The 20,480-nt window shown below is 49.0% G+C and overlaps 3 protein-coding genes and 1 long non-coding RNA gene across 12 annotated transcripts in view; 2 read left to right on the top strand and 2 right to left on the bottom strand.

The window, feature by feature from the left end:
• Nucleotides 1-3: 3 nt before the first annotated feature.
• On the top strand, nt 4-2,217 carry LOC1272803 (ATPase H(+)-transporting accessory protein 2). Of its 2 annotated transcripts, XM_311717.6 has the most exons (4): nt 4-168; nt 383-606; nt 688-1,206; nt 1,294-2,217. In XM_311717.6, exons 1-4 carry the CDS (start codon nt 126-128, stop codon nt 1,480-1,482), a joined length of 975 nt encoding a protein of 324 aa, XP_311717.5. In that variant the 5' UTR covers nt 4-125; the 3' UTR covers nt 1,483-2,217. The 2 variants fall into 2 exon arrangements, with proteins under 2 accessions (XP_311717.5, XP_061508843.1); XM_061652859.1 differs by having other exon boundaries at nt 9-168; nt 688-2,217.
• Nucleotides 2,218-2,469: 252 nt separating this feature from the next.
• On the top strand, nt 2,470-8,931 carry LOC1272802 (LIM and senescent cell antigen-like-containing domain protein 1). Of its 3 annotated transcripts, XM_311715.6 has the most exons (7): nt 2,470-2,707; nt 2,998-3,108; nt 5,953-6,072; nt 6,176-6,481; nt 6,572-6,830; nt 7,695-7,836; nt 7,939-8,931. In XM_311715.6, exons 2-7 carry the CDS (start codon nt 3,092-3,094, stop codon nt 8,136-8,138), a joined length of 1,044 nt encoding a protein of 347 aa, XP_311715.3. In that variant the 5' UTR covers nt 2,470-2,707; nt 2,998-3,091; the 3' UTR covers nt 8,139-8,931. The 3 variants fall into 3 exon arrangements, with proteins under 3 accessions (XP_311715.3, XP_003436479.1, XP_061508837.1); XM_003436431.2 differs by lacking the exon at nt 2,998-3,108 and having other exon boundaries at nt 2,493-2,707; XM_061652853.1 differs by lacking the exons at nt 2,470-2,707; nt 2,998-3,108 and adding an exon at nt 3,343-5,332.
• Nucleotides 2,544-3,544, bottom strand: LOC133392289 (uncharacterized). The gene is made up of 2 exons (XR_009765618.1): nt 3,417-3,544; nt 2,544-3,349 (listed from the first exon to the last, which is right to left on the bottom strand). It is a non-coding gene; the product is annotated as an uncharacterized LOC133392289 (long non-coding RNA).
• A 2,394-nt stretch (nt 8,932-11,325) lies between the features above and the next one.
• LOC1272801 (protein roadkill) overlaps nt 11,326-20,480 on the bottom strand; it is a 77,945-nt gene continuing 68,790 nt past the window's right edge. For 3 of the 6 annotated variants that reach the window (XM_061646952.1, XM_061646948.1, XM_061646950.1), the window contains 5 exons: nt 17,702-17,823; nt 16,472-16,751; nt 16,218-16,395; nt 15,795-16,116; nt 11,326-15,625 (listed from right to left, as the gene is read on the bottom strand). In XM_061646952.1, coding sequence (XP_061502936.1) covers nt 15,478-15,625; nt 15,795-16,116; nt 16,218-16,395; nt 16,472-16,751; nt 17,702-17,823 — 1,050 coding nt within the window. In that variant the 3' untranslated portion in view covers nt 11,326-15,477. The remainder of the gene's footprint in view (nt 15,626-15,794; nt 16,117-16,217; nt 16,396-16,471; nt 16,752-17,701; nt 17,824-20,480) is intronic. The other 3 variants (XM_061646953.1, XM_061646949.1, XM_061646951.1) reach the window with 1 other exon arrangement.

Here is a 20,480-nt window from a genome sequence, read left to right as displayed (position 1 = left end):
GCGCAAAGTGTCACGTGAGGAACGGGACGGAAAGTGGAACAAAAATCAATTTTCTAGCAACCACAATAACGTCATATGATCACAAGTGCAAATTCGGAGGGCAGATAACTTCACTGGACGACAAGATGTTGCGGCCGATTTACGTTTTATTTGCGCTGTTTGCAGCAGGTAAGTGTTTTGTGCAAACGAAATGCAGCGAATAATTACCACCTTCGAGATGGGTCGCTTGCTACAGCCAGCTTGCGAGGGAACAAATTTTACGGGGAAAAGTATAAACATTACGTCCCTACGCCCAAGGCTGCTGGCTGAAGTGTGCATTCTCATCGCTATTCACATGACATGAAGTATCGGGCTGAAAACTGAATGCGCTCTGTCGTTCCAGCAAACTGTGATCAACTGTCCGTGCTGTATTCGCCCAAGGCGGTAGAGTTCAGTGGCAACAGCCGGTTGGATGCGGAATCGCTGCCGGAAGTGTTCGGAGCTGCCCTCGGCTACTCCGTCAGCCAGCCGACGGAATGGGACGGCATGGTGATTAAGGATCCGTTCAGCACTGCCAACGGTGCCGTCGTGGTGGTGGCGGAAGGTCTCGAATCCGTTGCGGTGGAGGTAAGTGTGGGGAGGTATGTTGCATATGTGCGCCGAATAACACTCGCTTCCCGTGTACCGTCCCTATGCTAAACGATGAAGGGTGCCAAGAACTACCAGCTGGACGGTAACACCGGCTCCGTTGCGCTGAGCGAGCTGATCCAGAAGTCGGCCGACCATCAGGGCGTTAGCTTCGAGGTCGACCTGAAGGAATCGTCCGACAGCTTCAACACCCCGCTCGGCACGGTTCAGCCGGACGACGAGGAGGTGAAGCCGCAGCACCTGAAGCCAAAATCGAACAAAGCCGACTCGGACTTCCTGCGCCAGCTCGCGTTTCTGAACGGGCTGAGCGATCTGCTCGTCACGTCTACCGATCGCATCCCGACCGTGCACATCGTGCGCGTATCGTTCGAAGCCCTGCTGGCCGCGCACGAACCCAACTCGCCCGCCCTGGAAGAGGCCAAGAAGCTGTTCGTGAACGCGCTCGCCGGGCTGGAGACGGCATCGGAGAAGGCGTTCGACGGTGCGGTCATCGTTGGCCTGGTGACGGCTAGCGAGGGGCAGCTGGTGGTGCGCTCGAAGCGTCAGGCCGGGGCGCCGAAACAGGCCGAAACAGATGATGTAAGTAGTCACATTATTTTCCCTGACCTTGTTCGATGTTTCATCAACTCGCTTCAACTCATCAATTTTATCAACCATTGCTTTCAGCAAAACCCGATGAACCTGGCCACCAAGTACAACAGCAACTATCCGGTGATTTTCAACATCATTCTGTGGTTCAGCGTTGTGCTAGTGTTTTCGCTGCTCGCCATCTCAATTGTGATCGGCACGATGGATCCGGGCCGCGATTCCATCATCTACCGCATGACGTCGACCAGAATGAAGAAGGACAACTAAATCCACACACCGTCCGCTTCACTTCCACTCTACTTCTGGTAGGCCATGAAGCGTTTCCAGCGCGCGTAGATAAATTACCGTACCGTCGCTCTGTGACTCTGTGCATCCGATGACCTTAAGCATTACCATCCTGTTTGAGCGGAGTGAATCGATCGCACATAATTTGGAAAGTATTACCACATCACTGCGGCCCAACAAGACACAGAGCGTTTGCCGTTAGCGAGCACAGAGTAAAGAGTTAAGACCGACCCCCATATCTGCTGGGACGAATCCGGAATGCACATTAAAACAGGAAGCTTAAGTCATCATTATCATTATCATCATCCACCGGACACACAAAGACTCTTCTTTTTTCGTCGTAAAACCTTCCCTCCGCGTCCGCCTACCATCCTGGGCGCATACCGTTTGTCGTCAAGTACATTACGTTCCCGTGGGCCGATGATAGGAATCAATATCGGGACAAAGCGTGCAAGAGAGTCCTGGCTGCACACTTACTCATCATCGTCGCAGTGAATCATCGCTCAACGTTCTATTCCCCCCCACGAGAAGCTATTGCTACTTTGGTTTCTGCCCATTGCGATACATGAGTCGCCCGCCGCTCCGTTTGCGTGTTGAGGATTTAGCCACCAACCAACAACAGATCACGCGCAATCAATCCCTTTGTTTTCACTTGTTGTTGTTTATTTGAGTTTCGATGGTCAGGTGTAGAAAATAAATAAGGATAACATTCCAGGAGCAGTGCTTGTAGGCCACACTTCGGGCGGAAGGTATTGAGAAAAAGCAGAGCTACTTTCGGCGTTCGGCTAATGTGCCGCGAATAATCTTAATTTTACACGCAATCAAGATTGATATTTATTGAAGATTTATTCAAAACACACCTTACATCAACATGCGATTGAATTAAGCATGCGAGAGTAAGAGTGTCGGACGTAATATTCGTTTGTCGGATGGATTTAGCAGCTTTATAGTAAGCTAATGTTGAATTGCCATAACGGGCGCAGGCAGACTGACAGCTGTCAGTGGTTGTGTGGCGAAGAAAATCAACACGAAAGGAGAGGAAATAACTTTTTTTTTGTTTATTTAACTTTTGCTGCAAATAGTGCCTTAATTTATAATCGAAAATCTGTTCATCGTTTACGTCGTCATCGAGTGCCTTATCAATACTTTGACCAGATTACCGTTCTCTGCAAATAATCAACGTACCACCGTCCAGGTGCCGAAAGAGGTGCGTATGTGTGAAGATTATGAGCTCATCAGCTCAGCACACGGTCGTCGAATTGTGCGATCGTCGTTCGCATCAAGTAGGCCCAGCAAGAACGTAGAGACCGAGTACCACCTACCTAGATATCGTCCCACCGTACCGTGCAAGGTCTTTTTGTATGGTTACCATCTCGAGTTTTAGTGACTTTGCAATACACCACGCCAAGTGGCAAGAACGAGATCGCTCGTAACGATATCGAAACAGTGTTGATAATTCGACGCAACTTACACACGCTGTACACCCCTTTTTTGTAGTTTTTCACATCCGTTGGATCACGTCCAAAAAGTACTTCCTTTTAGGGAAATCAATCACCCCGGGGGAGAGATTCGTTGTTGCCAAATTTAGAACATGGCTCCAGTTGCAGGGTAAGCCTTCTGGTGCTAGATCGGTGCCAAGATCAATGGGTGTGGTGTGCTAAACAACAGCAAAACTAACAAATGTGATCAAATATTGACAAAAAAAAGCTATGTTCGTATTGGTGGATGTCGCTAACATGGCCAGCTGGCGGCAGATGTTTTGCATCAAGTGCATAAACCAGCACATAACGCCAGGTGTTTGCTTGCCTGCTGGCGTAAAGCAAAGCGCAATGAACGTACCTAAAGAAACCTAATCATAAATTTACACTAAACTTGGGTAAACATTATTCGTTACATATTTAGAGTTAAAATTCTACCTTGAGCAATATTTAACACAAACAACGCGCAGGATCGATGTTAAGATTGCTTCACATCACTTTAACCGAACAGATGTACGAATCATTGAATCGTCACAACACACTAATGCGTATCACACTGCTTTTGAACGTTGAAGATGACTGCACATCTTGGCGCATCTTTCATGCATTTGCCAATACGTTGCAATTCGCACAATCACTTCCCAATTTGCAACTCTCCCACTATCTCTCCCGCATCACAACTATTTGCTTCTCTTGCCTTGCGCTCTTCACAAGCGCTCCACTTGGCACAGACAGAGTAAAAGAAGGACAAATGTCACAAAGCAGGCTTTGCGATTCTCCGGCCAAACGCGACGTTGCTGATGGTGAACCAAGCAAAAAGGTGAACAAAAAAGCCTTTCCAAAACCCGTCCTGTGTCGCACGAAGCGGGTCCGAAACGCCCGAGATGTGCCCGTAACGATGCCAAACGGTCCGAACATTCCCCTGACGAACCAGCCCGAACGAGAGACGTGTTTTTGCCATAAATGGTGTAAATCGTTACTCCTTGCGCCGTACTTTCTTTTCTGCTGGTTGGGGAAGGGGGTGGTCTGGTGGAATAGTCCGCCGAACCGAAACTGGCAGCCGTCCAGCACCAATCCTTATTGGAAAGGTGGACCGGACCCGGTTTCTGGACCGCACGGATCAGCAGCAGCAGTAGTGGTGGCGAGCCAGTGCCATCACAGTGTCGTGTCGATCTGCTGTCAGGTCGAAGTTGGCGTTGCTGGCGTAGTGGTGGTTTGCTGGTGACCAACGGATAAGCACGGATACGCAAGCAAGCAAAAAGAAAAAAAAATCGGGGTCGCTTTCTCACCCGCACACGTCCACCGATCCCGAACGGTTATGAAGCACTGAAAGCCACGCCGCGCGAGTTCCTTTATCGGCAGCTGTAGCACCGCGATTTCGCGATATCACGATGGGCTATTAATCCCTTTTGCTGTGCAGCGGAACTGTGTATCTCGTTTTGTAACACACGTCCAGTATCGGCCAGAACTCGCTCAGAAGCAGCAGCAGCAGCAATCCGTTTTTTTTGTCGCTCGCTTGTACAGCCGTGTTTTAGTGGTGACATTGCAGACGAGACCGCCGCGTCAGCTACAAAGTCTGGCCTCATATTTCCGAAGCTTGCGCGAACGTGATAAGTGAAGCGCAAACAGCAGTGCGTACGAGAAAACGCTATGAGTGCACTTAAACTGAAACCGCTGGAAGACTCGAACCTTTACAAGCGCCGTACCACGTCCAAGGAGAACCTACTCCACACAGCAGTGGGTGGCAGTGTTGGTGGTGGTGGTGGTGCAGCAGCAGTATCCGCTAGCGATATGATGTTACGTCCCGGGCGGGATACGGACAGCCCTTCCTCCACCGCATCGCCGCGGCTCATGTCAGCCAGTTCGACACAGCAATCGACGACAGCGACGACGACACGCTCACAGATGCAGCAGAATGTCGCGTCCTATCCGCCACCCCATCCCCAGGTGGAGAGTTACTATCAGCAACCGAAGTCACCGATAAGAATGGCAACGGGGTTCGGGGGTACCACAGTACCCTTTCCCCTGTGTACCTCCACACCGACGCACCCTTCGGCAGGGGGTCAGAAGAATGTGCAATTCTTAACGACAGCAAACAGCAGAAATATGTACGATAGCGGCACGGCGTCGCCGCAAACGCGAGTGGCAGTGCAATTCGAACAGCCGAACGTTTCACACGGCGCAACGCCACAGAGAGGAGCGTCCACTTCGGTGCAGCAACAACCGCCCGGAGCGTATCAGAATCTACCGACACCCGGGATAGCACCGGGCACACCGACCACACCCGGCAGAAGGATGGAATCGTGGGAACAGTCTGGAAGATCGAACGTGCAAACGGTGGCAGCAGGCGACGGGTTAGTCAATTTTCCTCCTTCCTCCCCCCTTCCAGCAATGAAGTGTCAACAAAACTCGTAGCAGGCGGTGACGCGATCCGTCCGGAACTGTTGTTCATTCGCTTCAGTGGGAATTTGCAAAGGAGTTTGCTCGGAAGTTACAATCGCAGTGTCTAACAAGCCAGTAAAAAAAGCATTTGAGAAGCGATGACTCAAAAACCACTCCTCTGCTGTTACTTTCACATGCAGCCGGTGACATATATGAAGTGTTTATTTCTTCGCTCTTCCAAAGCATTAGCCTATCTTGTAATACAGGTGGCTAACTAATATGAGGTGACGGTGGATAGAGTATTTTTTTTAATTGAAATCGAATTATCTCTGTTGGCAAATATACTCTCCAGAGAAATTAACGCTACAATATGCTTTGAGAAGATGGTGTTGATCAAATGAAGCATTCGGTTAGCTTTGTGTAGTCAAATTCGATGTATTCTTAAAGACGGCCTTCGTCGTACCTAACCGTTGCTACTTGACTGACATGCGCTTTCTCAGCGACGTTCATACATAAAAAAAATAACTCACCTTACCATGTCCAAATCATCTCCATTAGTGGTTATCTCTAATGAAAAGTATCCCTCTTTCAGCGTCACCACCAACAACATGTCGCTCGGCACGATGCACTGCACGCGCTGTGACGAAGGCTTCGAACCGCACGAGCGCATCGTCAACTCCAACGGGCAGCTCTGGCATACGCAATGCTTTGTGTGAGTATTTCCGGCACCATTCAAGCATTGTGTGCCCCTTGCACTGACTTCGGAACTTCGGAAACTAAAATACTCAATTACGGTTGTTTGCATTCCTTTGCAGCTGCGCGCAATGTTTCCGCCAGTTCCAGGACGGCATATTCTACGAGTTCGAGGGCCGGAAGTACTGCGAGAAGGACTTCCACATCCTGTTTGCGCCGTGCTGTGCCAAGTGCAACAACTTCGTGATCGGGCGCGTGATCAAGGCGATGGCGGCGAACTGGCATCCGCAGTGCTTCACCTGCGAGCGCTGCAGCATTCCGCTGGCCGATTCGGGCTTCATACGCAACCAAAACCGGGCCCTGTGCCACGATTGCAATCGCAAGGAGAAGGAGGTCGGGCTCGGCAAGCTCGTCTGCAACAAGTGCCAGTAAGTTGGCGGCACGGTGGAATCGAGCGCTAACGTTTCGTTTTGATTACTAATTTTCCGGATTGTTTATCTTCTACTCTTTCTTCTCAGTGGCATTATCGACGATGCGCCACTGCGCTTCCGGGGTGAAGTTTACCACGGGTATCACTTCAACTGTACGTCCTGCGGTGCCGAACTGGACTCGTCGGCCCGGGAGGTGAAGAACCGCAGCGGGTATGCCGCCAACGACATGAACGAGCTGTACTGTCTGCGATGCCATGATCGCATGGGCATCCCGATCTGCGGTGCCTGTCGCCGGCCGATCGAGGAACGGGTTGTCACCGCGCTGGGAAAGCATTGGCACGTTGAGGTATGTATTTAGGGAGGTCGGAAAAATGGAGCTAGAAATGTCCTTGCAGGGGTTTTCAGGGGTTTTCACTATTTTGGGACACTTTCTTTAATAAAGCGAAGTGAACGTTATGTGAAGTGAATTGGACTGTACGGAATCATTTTCGGATAGGCACATTAGATATTCCTATAGGATTCCAAATGGGCCTAGCCAAAAAGGGTGCCGTAGAGCCCAGTGTCCCAAAAAGATGAGAATCCCCAAAAAACACTGTTATTTGTCAAGGTATATATCCAATTTAGTGATGGGAAAATTAAACTCAGAAGGGATTCGAATCTTCGAATCCCAATCCTGGATGGGATTCGAATCTTTGAATTCCAATCTCAATGTGGTACAGCGTTTTATTGCAGTTTGCAGCGTGGGGGTGGGGGGAGGGGGGTTGAATTAGTTAAAGCTGGAATAAGAGGTCATTCTGTTTTACTCCAAATTATTTAACTTTGCAGTACTTACATCATAATTCAATCGCAATCCCAATCCCAATCAAAATCCCAATCGAATCCCAAACGAATCCAAAGCCCAATCAGAATCTCAATCAGAATCCCAATCGAATTTCAATCCCTATCCCAATCCCAATCGATTCGTAATCAAATCTCAATCGCAAAGAAATCTTTTAGGGATTCAAATCCTACAAACGGGATCCGATTCAATCGAATCTTTCTAGGGATTGAATCTTCGAATCTTTCGAATCCTGAATCTCCCAACACTAATCCTATTGGAAAAAGGCATTATCTACAGAAATTCACACAATTTAATGGCTAATTACTGGCTATTTATTAGTATGGTATGGTATGGTATTAACATTCCTCAATGCTTTGCTTCTCTTTGTAGCACTTTGTGTGTGCCAAGTGTGAGAAACCCTTCCTTGGCCACCGTCACTACGAGAAGCGTGGCATGGCCTACTGCGAGACGCACTATCATCAGCTGTTTGGAAATTTGTGCTTCGTCTGCAATCAAGTCATCGCTGGTGACGGTAAGTGGTTCGCTCGAGATTGGAGCACAGTCGATCGACAGCGACCTGACGATTGTTTCTAACGTGACATTTTCCACATCATTTGCCATCTCCCAAAAACAGTGTTCACCGCATTGAACAAGGCCTGGTGCGTTCATCACTTCTCCTGCTCGATCTGCGACCAGAAGCTGGACCAGAAGTCCAAATTCTTCGAGTACGACGAGAAACCGGTGTGCAAGAAGTGCTACGAGCGGTTCCCGAGCGAGCTCCGTCGCCGCTTGCGCATTTCGCACGAAAACACAATCAAGAAGCCGGCTCCGTAAAGGGCGAAGCGGACGTCAATTGAACAACACTCTCTTCTGCGTGCCAATAATGAAAGCAGCAAATCGATACGAATTGCAAACCGAATCTAACCCGCACACGCTGGCCAATGCCGAGCATTGTGTGCTTGAAAACGAAACTTACTTGAACAATCAAGATGAAATCAGCAACTAACAAACTCCCCGATGCTTATTGTAATTAAGAAACCACGTGAGTGTTCGTGAAGTCTAGTACCATTCTACTAACGCCCTCCTGGCAGTGCAAGATTAAAACAGTGCCTTTAGACGCGTAGTCAGGAACGATGCTGTACCTTCCTAAAACATGATTTACAATTGGTGCACCCGTTTTATATAGAAGTGTATTTAAAAAGCAACAAGCTTTACGTTTAACCGTTTCTGGAACTAATTATTAGTCTCTTGTGTAGAGGAGGATCCAGTCTAATGTAGAGACTGTAGATGATCCGTATTTGTTCATGTTCGGTGCTCGAATAGTGCCAACCAATAATGCGCGCACACACACAGATACCCAACCAACGTTCGGTGGTATGTAATTGTAATGTTTTAGTATTAAAGTTTTTACTTACTTTTTTTAAATAACAACATTTAACACGTTAACGGGTAAACAACAGAGCGGACGGAGAATCAGCAATGCCGTGAAAACGACGAGCAAGCAACGAACCGTACCTTCCCCAAGAGAGGGAAATTCGCTACAGAGTCGTCACGATGACGATGATGATGAGTTTAGATTGTGTGTAATATTTTTAATAAACTAATGTGTTTGTATTTTAACTCCAAATATTACGCCGCATCGAATTCAGATAGAACGGAAAGAATAATCGCTGCTACTGCTGAACCAACTGTAGCAACACATGCTTCAAAGATCATTGGAGTACAGTTGAATATCTTCTTCGCCAAGGAAAAATGCGAAGAATAGAGAGATTTGAATTTAGAAAAAGTCAACTGCTTTACAGCCTAGATGGAAGCACGTCCTTACAGCCTGCTTTGAAGTGATGTCGAGTCGACAGGATTCGGCGTGGTGACCACAGCCATACGTCATTAAAATGGCACCTAACGTAGTGAATCCTAGAATACTTCGCAGTAGGCTGAAATCTTCTAATCAGGTAAGTATCTATGGTAACACCGTTTGTTACCGGTTACCGGTAACACCGGATGTTTTCTCTTTGTTTGATTACAGGGTTTCCCACGATTTATTGGTCAGTTCCCATGATTTTTTGGTGCGTTCCCACGATTTTTTGGTTGTATCCCATAGATTTTTGGTTCGATCCTATAATTTATTGGTATTTTCCGATTGGATATCAATACAATTAGACCAAAAAATTCTGGGAAACGACCAAAAAATCGTGGGAACGCACCAAAAAAATATGGGAATCCACCAAAAATTGATGGGAACCAACCAATATATCGTGGGAAACCCTGTAATATCCAAAAAAAATGTAATGATATTTATTTTTCAACTCATTTATTTTTATTTTACCATTTTCTTCTTGATCGCTCTCGCTTACTGTCTCTCCTTCTTCTCTCGCTTACCTTATTTGTTACTTGTTTCAACTTCTTCCTTGTTTTAAATTGTTTATAATCACATATGAAGCCATCGTACTAAATTTAACTTATCGCTTTTTTGTTTGCTTACGTGTTTTTGTTTGTTTGTATTGTTGCTGTTGTGTGTGTGTGTCGCTTCTGCTGTGTGGTTTAGTTTTTTTCTCTTCCCCTTTTCACACTTTTTGTTTTGTTTGCTTTTGTCGCTTACTACACCTATACTGTTATATCTCGTTTATTACTTTGCCTTAGACAATGTTCTATTTAAAGTTGTCCTTACACTCACGTACTAAACACACACACACAGGCGTTTTTTTAACTTTTCAATTCACATTTCCTTCCTCTTCTGATCCTCCTTCCTACGTTGTATCGATGTAATTAAAACAAAACAAAAAAACGAATTTCGAAACCACCGCGGCACTGCCCCGACTCTCGAAGCGCTGATTCCACATCATCTCGATCGTGTACTCTGTTGTGCTGCAGCCGTACAATGTTCAAAGGGCCAACTCTTACTTCCACACACACAAGCACACACACGCACCAGCACATGCACACAAACACATATATTGTTGTGTTTGGAAAGGATAAAAAGTCCTTAAAAACGGGATCTTTTCGCTTGCATGGTTCGAAATCTGTGCCAAGGCGTTTACGTTGCTCTAACCCTTGTTGCATTGCTGCTACTACTGCCCGTAGTACGTTTATTCCTTTTTTTTGGAAAGACCAAAAAAATGCGTATCTGTGTGCGTGCATGTTGATGGTGTGTTACGTTTGAGTTGAAGAAAATGACCCGTTTTGATTGAGACCGTACAACAACGAATGGGTCACGCCAGCCACCAACCAAAAACCATCGTTTTGTCCTTCGTTCTTTGATTGTTCCACATTCCAAACCCACTAAATCCAATCACATTCTCTCTCTCTCTCTCTCTCTCTCTCTCTCTCTCTCTCTCTCTCTCTCTCTCTCTCTCCCTCTCTCGTATCAATCAATCGTCTACAGTCCGAGACCACCACTCCCCTCTCACCCTTTTTCCTTTCTTCGTATCCTGTTCCGTTTCGTCCTATTCTCAGCATTATCATCAATTGCTACGAGTGTATGTAAATGTAAATATGCACATTAGGTTGTAATCGTTTCACTTATTGTAAGCTTTGTTTATTTTGTGTGTGTGTGTCAGTGTGTTTACACTGCTTCTTTATCATGTCTCCCCTTCCTTTCATTTTGCGTTTAAACGAACAAAACAAAAACGTTTGTTTTCTCTTACATTGCCCGGCGGCTCGTACAAACCAACCCACCCACCCATTTATCTTCCCGATTCTCTTTTTTACACAAGTCAATCCACATACACACACACACACATTTTACCAACTACTATTACTACAACTATTCTCTTCACAGTGAATTGAATCTTAATTGAAAGAACGTAAAAAAACACAATCCTTAATGAATAGAAGGCAAAGAACGGATGGAAAAAATAATAATAAGAGGATCGAACGAAAGTTGCAGCCCCTCCATCCCTTCATTACACATTGTAAAGAGTGGGGGGGAGACCACACACGGTATAAGGAATAAATGTACATCGGAAGAATGGCTGTAGTTTTTCTTCATTTTCCAAACACTTTTTTAATTTAAATTTTTCTGATGTGCATATGCGGATGTGTGTGTGTGTGTGGTTGGTTTGAGGTAAGCTTCAAAAATCATACCCAGCCGAAAAAAATATGCTTTGTCCGCGCACGTGTTGCTTCTTTCTCATTCACTATTATGCAATAAGAAAAATGCAAGATACATCCAATAGGATTCCGATTGCATCCAAATTTACTACGTTTTCTACTAAGCAGCGAGTCACATGCAGTCCTTCAAAAATGCTATCCTTCCATTTGCCCAACGTAGACGGAGGGATGAAGATAGAGAGAGAGAGAAAGAGAGAAAGAGAAGAGGGAAAAAAAGAGATCGAATGGTTTGGGTGGGTGGGGACCGATGGTGGCAAAAACACACATCTTCTTCCTAGCACAATTAAGACAGATCAACACTTGGGGGGAGCGCAACAAGCTCACATATCCACCCGTTGGAGTTCATCCAAGCAGGCACAACACCAATGTGACCCAACATACACACACACACACGTCAGAGTGTGTAAAAAAAACCAAATAGTAACACCCTACTACACAACAGTATGTGTGTGTGCGTCTGTGCGTGCACGCGGATTGCTTTTTTCACCGCGCACTGCATTGCAATTCGTTTTCCCAATTTCTTTCCCTGCTTCTCACTCTCCCGTGAGGTGTGGGGTCCACACTGCCGCCCCCTTCCCACAGATGAACCTTTCATACAAAAAAACATACATACATCTTGCACACACACACACACATGCATAATCTAGAGCTCAATTACAGAACGTTACCTTTAAACAGGTTCATCATCATTATTATTAGCATTATTATCAGCAAAATAGATTACACTTGGCCTCTTCTTGTTACAATCATCTTCTTTGTCGTGCATCGCGCAATGCAATCTTAATCCATCTTCCGCGTTCTTCCTGCGCTCCGGTTTGATCCCCACACACGCATACCACGCCGCATGCACGCACGATAACCAAACATCCTGCTGCTTCTACTTCTTCTTTTTCATTGGCCAACTCCCCCCCCCCCTGCTCCCTCAACACATGCACTCTACAATTCTTTGTTCTGCTACTGTAACAACGCCCGCCCTTCCCATCCCTTTCGTTCCTTTTGCTTGACATCCGCAATCTGCCGGAACCTTCGCCTTACTTACATCATCAGCATCATCTGTCACCGTCCTATTACATTACCATATTATCATCATTGCCGTCCAAACGTTATCGTCTCTAATTCTTATCCTCTGTCAACCCATCATTTTTTGTGATCATCATCATCATCATCCTCTTCTTCTGGACCCTCATCTGCTGGCTTCCTGTTGTGTACGACGTGCCATGCGTGTGTGTATGTGTGTGTGTGATTGTTGTTTAATCCGCTCCTTTACGATTCATTTCTTCATCACTTCACATGCTCTCACATATTACTAATTAATTAATATTAGCTAACACGTACAGACGACAAAAAAAAAATATCACATTGCATAAATTATTTTTAACTCTGCGCGAAAGGGGAGGTGATGTGTTGAGTGTCACACACACACACACACATACACATTCATCTATGCTTTGAACAATTTGAAATGAAAAAAAAAAAAAATAGCAAAAGAATCATGCCAGCTGTTTAGGAAAGGTGCTAGACCAGTCGGTTGCTAGGCTAGCACCCCACCGCCATCTGCCGAGTAGTGTGGTAGAAGGCTTTGGAGCAGCCGGGATGCGTGCGTCACTGTTACCAAGGGCAACAGAGTACACGCCAACCCGGCTCCTATGCAAAAGGGTTGCAGGAGAATCGAAACGAAAGAGATGCAGAGATGAAGGAGCGCAGTACGGAAGAACACACTAAAACCGTGTCCGTATGTGAGTGAGTGTGCGTGTATGCTGCGCTTTGCATTGTGAAGCGAAAGAAAGAGAAAAACTGTTGGCGTTTCCGCAGCAACAGAGAATCAATTAATCGGCCGCGCGCGCGCGCGTGTGTGTGTGCAAAAGTGTGCATTGGAATGAGAGAACCAGGTGGGGATGGAAGGATGTACGCAATTGCACTGCACGCGGTGTGGAAAGAAGAAAGGAGGAAGGTCAGTAATGTAACAAAAGATGCGTAAAGGTTACTATCAGAAGAATGTCGCCTGACTGTGCTGGATAATCCATAAAGCGCTTTATAATCCTCCTGATGTGTTAACCATCAAAATCGCTGTCCTTTGCCAATCTTCACTACACGCGGCACACACACTAACACACACGCACACACACACACACATACTTGTGTTGGCTGTTTGCTTTTGTTTTACTATTTTATCAAATATTACTACTACTTCTATGCCATTCTACTACACACTACATGGACAGACACACACACGGACACACACACGCGGACGCACACGGACACGCACAGCTATGGTCTGACCCATCTGACTCCTTCTCACCACTAATCTTAAACTGTGCAACGTACATTATCCTCCTGTTTTGCATTAAGCGTTGTTTTGCTGTTAGATCTACCCTTCCACAGCCCGCATCTCCTACACCAGGCGCCACCACCTGCTCAGCAACTCTTCCCTTTCCTACCATCGATGATGGTGGTGATGATGGTTTGAGTTGGCATCGACGATCGCATTCGTGGAGCGATTATTGTTACGACCGTTGCCGCTGCCGCTGCCGCTGCTGCCGTTGCTGCCGTTGCTGCTGTCATGGATGGTGACGACGACTTCCGGCTGCGAGGTGGCGCTGTTAGCAGCTGCGACACCACTCCCACTGGATGAAGCAGTGCTGCCACCAGCGACGGCCCCACTGCTACTACCTCCGGCAGCGTGCCTTCTCGACTGCGAATGTACGTGATGGTGATGGTGATGATGGTGGTGGTGTTGCTGTGCTGCACCACCAGGGTGCTGGTTGCCGGCACCGCCAGCAGTAGCCACCATTACACCACCCACACCACCACCTCCAGCGGCTCCAACACCGGCGCTAAGAAATTGCTTCAGATGACTGTGTTGCTGCTGCTGCTGCTGCTGCTGCGAGGAAGCCTGATGATGGTGACGATGATGATGTTGATGCGGTCCAGCAACACCTTTGCCGACACCCCCGCCAACAACGGCGGCCGAAGAGCCCATTTCGAGCTGTTGGCGCAGCTGTGAGTACGAGTTGAGCGCGGTGCCACCGCCGTTAGTGTTGGTGGTGGCGTTGGTGCGGGCATTGTGATGATGATGCCGGTTGCCAGCGGATGGCGGGGCGGCGGCTGCCGTCGTTGCCATGATCAGGTTTCTACCAATCGTTGCCACCGTGACGGCGTCCGCGACGGCCGCTGCAACAGCGTTCGCCAGCCCGGCGGCAATGTCATTCACCACCACGTTGACGATCGGCGACGCTAGCGCTACCTTCGGACAGGCAGGGTCGCTATCCGCAACGGCACCGCCGCCACGTCCACCGATGAGGGCAGAGGAGTGGCCGCTGCTGTGGCTCAGTTTTGTCTTCCTGGGCGTGGTCGCCGATGCCACCAGTACCAGCGGAGCCTGCCGTTTACCGCCGATCGTCTCCTCAGTGCGAACCGTCGTCGACGGTTTTGCAGCTTCAACCCTTCCGCCGGATCCGACCGATGACGATGACGGGCTGGAGGAGGGCGACGCTGGGGCAGCGGCGCCGGGCGGTGATGACGGCGTCGGTTTGCTGCTGCTCGTAAGATGATTGATCAACAGGGAGGCCGAACCGCTGTTCGAAGCTGCCACCGTGGACGACTGTACCAGGGCCGGCGAGGGCGAAGCGGCTAAGGATAATGGTAGCAGCTGCTGGTAGCCATGGCAATGCGATGAAGTAGTAGTAGTGGTGGTGGTGCTGGTCGACCGGTTCGAGGAGGACGACGACGACGGTGATGATGCTGGTGAGGATGTCAGGAGCAGTGCTGCTGCGAGTGCCGGTGCCGACGGTGAGGTGGTTGAGGTGGCCGCCAACGTGCCACTTCCGCCCGGGGACGGAGAGGAAGATGACACTGCTGGCTGGGAGGGAGCGGTGAGGTGGGTTGCTGCTGCTGCTGCTGCTGCTGCTGATGCCGTGGTGCTCATGGTGGTGGTGGTGGTGTTGGAGGAGGAGGAGGAGCTTTGTGATGATAACGACGACGACGACAACGACGATGACGGTGATGACGGCGATGAAGGCGATGTTGTTGACATCACGGCATTTACGGATGTCAACATTTTATTTCAGCTCATCTTCACCCGTTTGCGCGGGGGCCCGATCGGTGGTATCTGTTGCGTGGCCAGCGCCCGGTACGCTTCGTTCAGCAGGTGCGGATGGGTCGCGACCATGTTCTTCCAGCCGACCGTCTCCACCACATCCGTCGCATGACTGCTAAGAGGCGCGCAGCAGCAAATGGAACCGAACAGTGAACGGTGAAGGGTAGAAAAAAGGGAGAAAAGGAAAGAGAGAGAAAAAAATGGTACGATGAGCATAAGAAAGACTAACATACGGTCCGGCGGTTTGGCGCCGCGCGGCACAGCGCTCTCGAAATGCAACTTACGTGTTGATGAAGTCTATCGTTTGCGCCTTCAGCTGGTCCGCGCTGTGCAGATCGGCCAGGATCAGCGTTTCGGCCGCCGTCTCGACCGACAGGTTAACACAGAGCGCTTCCTCGCACATCACCTTCAGCTTGTCGAGCGCGTACTTGTCCGCCGCCGCGAGCAGATCGTCCGCCATCTTGTCCAGGTTCGGTGCCTTCCCCGTGTAGATAAACCGCAGCATCTCCTTTAATACTTCGTGGTCCACGTCGGTGATGGCGACCCGGTTCTGCTTTCGCTCCTCCATCTCGTGCTCGAACATTGCCGCAAACACGGGGCTGCGTGCTGCGCGCATCGGGGGAAGAAAAAAATCATCGCATTATTAAAAGGACCCCATGGTTTGCTGCGGTGCGCACCCGCGTAAGTGAGCGCATTATGTTACTTACCTGCAAGGATTGCTTTGTGCACCTGGAATTCTCGGCCACCGACCGCTAGTGTGACATCGCTGAACTTTTCGTTGTCGAACAGTGTCCCTAGGTCCTCGGACAGCTTGCATTCTGGCACTTTGAATTGGATGATGTTGCTTTGGCCGGAAATGTTCACACTATCGGCCACTACGCTGACCTGCGGGCGGTATAAAACAAAGGACGGTGGGAATTAGACTCTGGCTTAGTGCAACGCGAAGACGCGCCTGTCGTACCTCGCAGAATATCGTTAGTTTGTCCTCCGGCAGCAGGCCGTTCGCCTCGTCTAGCAGGAAATCTCGCCGGATGAACTTTTTGAAGCCCCAGTCCTTGCCCTGCACGAACCGGTACGCCCGTTGCGATTCCATCGCCTTCGTCTCCTCGCGTTTGGCGTTGAGGATGGAAAATTTGAACTTGGCCCGCACTTCCGACTTATTGCAGGACACCAGCAGCAGGTAGAGGGAGAGATAGTCTTTGCTTTCCTCGTCCAGACCTTTTGGATTGACGCGCAAGCACCTGGGAGAGGGGAGAAAGAAGGAAAGACGATACATTTAGAGGAAATATTCATTCAATCCGTACGACGAAAATGCCACACAACACAGGTCAGAATGTTGGAAATTAATATTACTTTTACATTGCTTCTCGCAGTGTTATGCGGCGTTTCGAATGTGTTGGCCACGGAAATGAAAGGCAACGCGGCGGGCGACTGTAAACCAACGCCATTGGAATGTGTTTCCAAAAATGGCACACTACACAGAAACACTGCCCGCCCTTACTAAAGCTTATCACAAAGCTTTTACACACTGTAGGCACATGGACCGACCGGCGGTGGTGTTTTTAAAACGAAAGTTTTTAAAAAATATAAACACCAAACCGTCCGCAAGCAAACAAATACCCAACAGAGGCCAGACAAAGCGAGCAAAAACAACAGCAACAACAAAAAACAACAACAACTGCAACCATCGCATGTAACCTTTGTACTTTCTACACGGAAATGACGGCGGCAGCCGGCAGACTTTCTACACGGATATCTCTCTTACGGGCGGTTTGTGCGCCCCCATATGTCCCCCGCCGTTTGCTGGTTTGATGAGGCACTCTCTTTCCGGTGAAATTTCGGAGTCGGTGAAAGGATCCTACCGAGCGCGGACCCTATACTCTCTTTCCCCCCCACCCCGGGAAGAATGGAAGAAAGTGGCTGCAAGATCCTGGAGGTCAATGGTAAGTAAGTGGGGGGTGGGCCGGGCACAGAGATGATTGGGATGTTGAAGCATTTGCAATGAAACTTCAGAGGATCAGTTTCATAACAACACGAGCTTCAACCCGTTGTTTTGCCTCTTCCTCCCCACCGTACCAATCCGTATATGGTGAGGGGAAAATTATCACAATAAATCTTATTTTTATCTTTTTACACAGATTTGACATTTTGAGCGTTACGGTAAAACCGCACAAAAGAAAGCCACACTTACCATTTTAGCTTATCATTAGCACCCGCGGAGAATGTGGAGGATTTCAGCACTTCGCCCATCTCTTCCCGGCAGAAGCTGAAATTGTTGATCGTCCACATGTAGCTGAATTTGACCACTTTGACCTGTTGGTGGGAAAGAAAGGAGAGAATAATATTAAAATTATGTCACATCGAGTTTTAATGCAATTTAAAGCGTTCGACACGTCCCAACACAAAAGCTGAATGCAATCAACGACGTTCATACAACACCATAACCCCCAAACAAATATGAAGCAATTCGTCAAATATTCCAACAGGAAAATTTGTAATAAGATTTGGAACAAAATTCGCAATTCGACAAAAACGTGAGACAGCGTCATCGCCGCTTATCTTCTTCTACTGCTTCTTTTGCAATCGTGAGCGTCTCATTTGAAATTCAGACACCGATAGTAGTACAAGGAGAAATAAAATAAATTAAAATAAACATAAGCCAGAAAAAGCGTGTGCCCACGACGGCCCGGCCGTGAAACAGATTTTACACCCCAAAACGCGTTGGCCACGATCGCGCGCATACGAAAGCAGCGGGGGCCAGACACCTCTCTCTCTATCTCACAATCGTCGTGTGGATCATCATCATTCGGGTGAAAGAAGAAAGAAAAGTTGAATATGAAAGGGGCCTCCCCACCCCCCCCCCCCCCGCAACCAGCCGAAAATGCCGCGCGCGCATAGGAAAAGTTTTCAATATTCCATTCCAATTTTCGCCATGCGCACACAATGCGCAACAAAAAGACGCCACCTCTACTCCTGGGAAGGGGGAGGGGGGGGGGGGGGGTAGCAGTTGGTGTGCCTGGGGGTGATGATACGGAGAGGGTGGTATACACACCGTTGCTCCTGTCGTTTCGTTGTTACGATTTCTCTCTCCCTCTCTGACTCACGCCAGCGAAGAAGACGAAGCCTTATTTAAACCAAAACCAAACAGAAAACGTCGGTCGGTCGGTTAGGTAACCAATATTTTAATTCGCTCTCCCCGCCTTCCCCCTTGCCTCCTTCTCCTCTTCAACCACCGCAGCCCGCACAGTTGCTTTCTTTCTTCCGGTCTTTCACTGCGTTTAAGCGCGAAACAACACCCACTCACTCAACCTTTGCGGGGGGAGAATTGAGAGGGGAAGAAAGCTTCCCAGCACGCGCGCGTGCAAAAGAAGCTTGCGGGTATAAACATCGAGACGAGAAAGCAAGCGCACAACCCCTGCCTCACCGCCGACGCCTGCAAAAGAGCATCGAAAGGGACGCTGTGTGTGAGTGGAGAGGGGGAGGGGGGAGTGGTTGGTTGACGGGTGCAGCAGACAGGAGAAAACGTGCCCCCAACAGAGGGACGGCTCCCCACATTAAACGGATCCCTTCACCACCAGGGTGACACGCGTGTACGTTCGAGAGAGAGAGAGTCACAGTGGAAACACACACACACACACACAACAAATCATCCCTTCACAGTTTACTCTTGATCGGTGAGAGAGTGTGTGTTGCTTTTGGTGGGGCTGTTGCGTGTGCACGATGCTGACCAACATCAACAATGGAACGACAAAGCGGAGGGCACAAGAGCGAGAGAGAGAGAGAGCGCGTCATAGAAAGGAAATAGCAAAACAAAACAAAATCGACAAAAAAAAACCCACGCCACACACACACACACACACACACACACACACACACACACACACACACTAAGATGCAATGGAGATCGTCGCCGGGCGACCGTTTGCAGACTTTTCCCCCGCGTGACGGAGGCCCACACTCCGAAGAAAGTGATCGTGGCGTGAAGGAGATTCGCCTCTCCCTTCCCCCCTCTTCCCCCATCATCGTGCGGCGATGGGCGTGTGGAGGGAGATGGAAGAGGCGTTGTTAACGATTATGTAAAAGTAGAGAGTGGCTGCTGAAAAAGAAATGCCCCGCAAGTGGTGCAGCTGCCAGACCCCAGGCGCTGTTGTGTTGTCTTGGCCACCTCCGCCCGTCCCCCTTCTCATCCTCTCTCTTACAACGACGCCTCTTTTTTGCGGTGAAAGATGACAGCGGAGGAGCAGCAGCAGTGGCAGAGCATGAGGAAACGGTACACGTAACAATCCTCTCAGCCCACCTTTCGCCTGCTGCTACCTCTGTCCCCTTGCTACCCTTGCGACCAGATAAAAGTGAAACCCCTGGCAGCCTGACGATTATCGGAGCAACAACAACAGCAAAAAAAGAAGAAGCAAAATTGAAAATGGGAAGGAGCCTTTCCTTTCGGTAGCTGGTCGTCACTAGGTAGATGTTGCAGTAGTTGAGCTTCATCTTGAACACGTATTTCCGCTCCTCGAGATCATCGTCCGTCTCCTTAAGCCCGTCCTCGCCCGCTTTTGTCATGGTGGTGGTGGTGGTGGTGGTAGTTGCAACAGGAGCAGGATCTAACCGACCCTCCGCCACCGGTAGAACCGCCGACTCGGAGGCCGCGACCGTACCGGCGCTCGTTGTACTGGAAGGTAGCAGTCGGTGGGGTTGGTGCTGGCTGGTGGAGGAGGACGCCTCAGCGACAGGACCACCATCATCGTCACCATCCGCCGGTGGTGGCCGCGATTTGGCAATCGTTGTCGTGGCCATGTACGTGGCGGTCAGGATGCGTCGGCGGGGTGGCCGCGGTGGTATCACAATCGGAGGTACTAAAAATGCGCCACTACTTCCACTAACACTACTGCTACCACCACTGCCGCCGGAAGTCGACCCGGCCGGAGCCGTTGCAATGGCGATCGTTCTCGTCCGCACGGTCGTAGTTGCCG

This window comes from Anopheles gambiae, chromosome 2 (assembly GCF_943734735.2).
Source record: "Anopheles gambiae chromosome 2, idAnoGambNW_F1_1, whole genome shotgun sequence".
Classification (NCBI taxonomy): Eukaryota; Metazoa; Arthropoda; class Insecta; order Diptera; family Culicidae; genus Anopheles; species Anopheles gambiae.
The sequence above is the reverse complement of the archived record's forward strand: the minus strand, read 5'-3'. Positions and strand labels throughout refer to the sequence as shown.